The 4,528-nt window shown below is 56.7% G+C and overlaps 1 protein-coding gene across 1 annotated transcript; it reads right to left on the bottom strand.

Moving 5' to 3' along the window:
- Nucleotides 1-35: 35 nt before the first annotated feature.
- On the bottom strand, nt 36-4,493 carry LOC101855167 (multidrug resistance-associated protein 1-like; the record flags this gene model as incomplete). The annotated part of the gene is made up of 1 exon (XM_035973743.1): nt 36-4,493. A coding segment is annotated over one exon (4,458 nt), but the record flags the coding sequence as incomplete, so codon positions are not given.
- Between the last annotated feature and the right edge of the window lie 35 nt (nt 4,494-4,528).

Below are 4,528 nucleotides of genomic sequence, written 5' to 3'. Positions count from 1 at the left end.
TCTTCCTCTCTCTCTCTCTCTGTCTTCTGTCTCCTTCATACCAGTTTCGCGTCTCTGGCCATACTGTAAAACACCGAGTTCTTGTCGGCCAGCAGATTCCGCGGCGAGTCCATCTCTTTGATGTGACCACTGTCCAGCACCATGATCCGGTCGTAGTCGAGGACGGTGTTGAGCCTGTGGGCGATGGTGAGCACCGTGCAGGCTCGGAACTCGCGTCGGATTGTCTTCTGGATGAGTCCGTCTGTCTCCATGTCCACGCCGGCTGTTGCCTCGTCCAGGATCAAGACCTTACTCTGTCTCAACAAAGCTCTGGCCAGGCACACCAACTGCCGCTGACCCATGCTCAGGTTCTGCCCGCCCTCGCCACACTCGTGGTCAAGCTTGTCCGGCAGCGCCTGGACAAAGGTCTTGAGGTGAGAATGTTCCAGAGCCTCCCACAGCTCCCCCCAGCTCTTCTCGCCCAGGGGGTCAAGGTTCATGCGGAGAGTCCCGCCGAAGATGACCGGATCTTGTGGCAGGATGGTCAGTTTCCCGCGGACGTCGTGTAGTCCGAGTGAAGCGATGTGTTGTCCGCTCAGACATATCCGGCCGCTAGCCGCCTCGATGAGCCGGAACAAGGCCATGGTAAGCGAGGATTTCCCCGCGCCCGTGCGGCCAACAATGCCGATCTTCTCCCCGCTCCGGATGTCACAGGATACGCCCCTTAGCACAAGTTTAAGTCCGGGTCTGTAGCGGGTCTGGTAGTTCTCCAGGACGACGTGCCCATCCTCCGGCCACGAGGAACTGACCAGTCCCGGCTCTGTGTCCCAAGCTGCCTCGGTAGGGGTGTTAGAGTACTCGATGACTCTCTCCAGGGATACAAGTTCGGTCTCCATGTAGCTGGCGTGTCTGATGGTGAGACTGAGGCAGTGTAGGAAGTTCTTGGAGAACGACAGGATTCTTCCAACGCGGGCCGGGCTGATTGTGACGTCAGCCAGGAGGAGAAGACCTGAGATCAGGGTCACTAGGCAGCCCAGGAGATGGATGCGGAAGGAGTACCAGGTGGAGAACCAATGCTCCGTCATCTGATTCCGCATGAAGCTCTCCACCTTCTGCTCCATCTTCTTCGTGAATCGAACTTGAGCCTTGTAGGCCCGCACGGATTCGGAGCCGTTAGCCGTCTCAGTGAGGTGGACATAGATCGGAGAGCGAGACCTGGAGATGAACCTCCGCAGCTGTCGGCTGTTGGCCAGGTAGACGTGCTGTAAGGCCAGGTACAGGATGACGACTGGGATCATGAACGGAATAATTCTGGGGATGTGGAAGAGAATCATGAAGAAAAACAGGGCAGCGTTGAGGGAGAACTTGATGTAGTTTAGCATGTCCAGGTTGTCCACAGACTGAATGTCTTTGGAGAAACGGTTGATGATGCGTCCGTTAGGCGTTGTGTCGAAGAAGGACATGGGGGAGCGGAGAATATTAACCAGCAGCTTGTTGTGGTGGAATTTACCCGCTTCGTATGTCCGAAACTGCATCAGACAGACGAAGACAAAAGCCGTTACCATCTCACCACAGCCGCAAAGCGCGAAGGACAAGAAGTGATACCGCACTGTGTGCTCGTAGTTCGGAGTGTGGGCCTGGGAGCGGTTGGATAGTTCTACGTCATCGGACCAGCGCGCTAGGGACCATTCCTTCTCTTCCCGGAAGTAAATTAGGAGACAAAAGATGAGGAACCCGACCAAGAAATACCAGTAGCCGAAGGAGCTCAAGTACTGGCCGTACACAGACCAGCTCAAAGCGCCCGTTTCTGTCTCTTCCTCGTCTTCACTTCTGTCTCTTTCATCTCTACTTCTCTCTTCTTCTTCTTCCTCTTCCTCCTCTTCCTCCTTTCCTTCATCTACTGATAACGTTTTGCCGCCTGGGCTGATAATTTCGCCATTTCCTCGATCATCCTCCGACACAGAGTTATCGTCATCGCCGTAGTCGTCTTCTTCATCGCTCTCGATGATCTCCGTCCCCTCATCCAATGACGTCAGACGGTTGAAAACTTTCTGTTTGAGCGGTTCTAGCTCGGGGTCGGGGTCAGGGTCGTGTCTGTTGACCTCTCGGACAAACTGCGCGAAGGCCCCGTGGTGGTCCAGCAGCTGTTTGTACGTGCCTGTCTCCGACACCTGTCCGTCCTTCATCACCACCACGGTGTCCACAAAAGGCAACCAGTGCACACCGTGGGTCACCATCACGCGCGTCTTGTCCCGCAGCGCCCCCTGGCGGCTGATGACGGAGTTGAAGATGCTCTTCCCCACGTGCGCGTCCACCGCGCTGAGCGGGTCGTCCAGCAGGTAGAGGTCAGTGTCGGCGTACAAGGCCCGGCCCAGGGACACCCGCTGTTTCTGACCACCCGACAGGTTGATTCCTTTCTCCCCGATCAGGGTCTCGTCTCCGGCCGACAACAGCTTCAGGTCCTCCCTCAGCGTGCATGCGTCCAACACTTTGTCGTATCTCGCTCTGTTCATGGGAGAGCCAAACAGAATGTTTTCTCTCAGCGTTGTGTTCAGGATCCACGCCTCCTGAGGGACATACGCCACACGACCCTGAACTTTGACCTCCCCCGTCACTTTCTCCATCTCTCCCAAAATGGCGGACAGTAGGGCGGACTTCCCCGCTCCCACCATCCCCACAACAGCCACCAGCCGCCCACGGGGGATGGTCAGGTCAATATTTTTCAGACAATTTTTCTCGTCGGAAGTAGCCCACGCGAAGGAGCCGTCGGTGATCTGAACGGCGGCTTTTGATTGGTCCGTTCTTTTGACTACGTCATCAGGTATGTCCTCCAGGTTGAGGAAGCTGTTGAGTCGCGTGAGGGCGTCGGCGGCGCGAAAAAACTGCGGTACGACCAAGTACAGCTGGCTGAAGGACCGGCTCATAGTCACCAACACAGCGTTAGCCACAAAGGCCGTGGCTGGGTCAAGGACGCCGCCCATGAAGGTGAAGGTCGCGAAGCTGGCGATACAGACCATGATGGAGACGGACCGGAAGATGAAGTCCACACCCCCGTAAAGAACACCCATCTTCTTGAGCAGGTTCACCTCTCTGTCTCGGATGTCCATGATTCTCTTGAGAAAAGATTTCTCCCAAGCGTACAATTTGAGCACTTTGATCCCGTTCAGAACTTCGTTCATCATTTTCACACGCTCGTCCTTTACGTCATTTTGCTCGGTTTCCAACCGCTTTAGGTTGGTGCTGATCCACGCGTTGAAAGGCACGAGAAGCAGAATCAAGGCCAGCGCCACCACAGCACCGACATTTAGTTGTTGGTATAGCATAAACAAACCCACCGTCAGCTGTGCAGGGACGGAGAGGAGAATAAAGAAAGACTTACAGCAATTCACCATCTTATCGCACTCACTACCCAGGAGCGAGACAATCTCCCCCGTGGTCACTTTGGCTCTCTCCTCGTTCCTGGCGCTCAGAGTTTTCTTGTAGATGGCCAGTTTGAGGCTGGTTCGGACCTTCATGGCGACTCGGTCCACAGAGGTGGAGACTGTCTGGTGACCAAGGCCAGTGGTTAGCGAGGTCAGGAAGATGGCGACCACAATGGCGTGTCCACTCCACGCGGGCTGGCTGTCTCGGTTCTGGAAGTAGTCCAATAGGTAGCCTACCAGGACCGGCTGCACGAAATGAGTGAGTTCGAACCCCAATTTGATAAGCTGATAGGTGAAGAACTCGAGTCCGAACTGGCGAATGAGAACTCGGAGTAGGCTGACCCCTTGATCGCCGTCTTCTTTCCTCCCACTCGTCTTCCTCTCGTCCACGGTTTTTTCTGTTACTCCTCTGCTGTGGCGTTTGAGTCGCTCCTGTTCCCGGTGCCACGCCCTCTCGAAGTGCGGAGTGAGGGCTCTACACCTGTCCTGTGCGGCCATGCCAGGCACGTCGTCCTCTGTGAGTCCCTGACGACAGCCGTCCCACACGCGGCCCGTGGCCCAGCTGACCAGCAGCTTCCCCAGGACACTGCTTGCGTCGTCTGGGTGGGTCGGTCCGGCTTGACCGCTCGTGTCCGGCAGAGAGAACAGCACGGCCTGGGCCACAGACCCGCCCAGAGCCAGGACGGTCAGGCTGAGGGTCGTGACGTCGCCGAGGTCAGGTTCAAAAGTCAGGTCTGTGTAGAAGGAGAGGCAGTCGGAGAGGAGGAGGAGGGACCAGAAGAAGAAGAGAGGGAAGGAGTGGGTGCAGCACCGGGAGCTCTCCACTCGGAGCAGGGCCAGGGTCAGTAATAGTGACGTCATACGGCCGTACAGGCACGTCACGCGCCTTGTCATCTCCCCCTCCTCCCCCTCCTCCTGATATCCGGACATGGCGATTTGGACAGCGGTCAGTAGGATCAGTGCCAGGGTATATGTCATCTTCCTGGTCATCATAACGCTGTGCTGTCCGGCGGACCGCTTCTCTGACGTCATCAGGAAGGCCAGGTAGAGCGGCGCCACTAACCACAGGAACACGTGGGGGACCCAGGGCAGCTGGCGGGGGAGGTTGAAGAACGGGGGGACTGACC

Source organism: Aplysia californica, unplaced genomic scaffold (genome assembly GCF_000002075.1).
Source record: "Aplysia californica isolate F4 #8 unplaced genomic scaffold, AplCal3.0 scaffold02371, whole genome shotgun sequence".
NCBI classification, from domain to species: domain Eukaryota; kingdom Metazoa; phylum Mollusca; class Gastropoda; order Aplysiida; family Aplysiidae; genus Aplysia; species Aplysia californica.
This window is presented reverse-complemented; position numbering and strand designations above follow the sequence as displayed.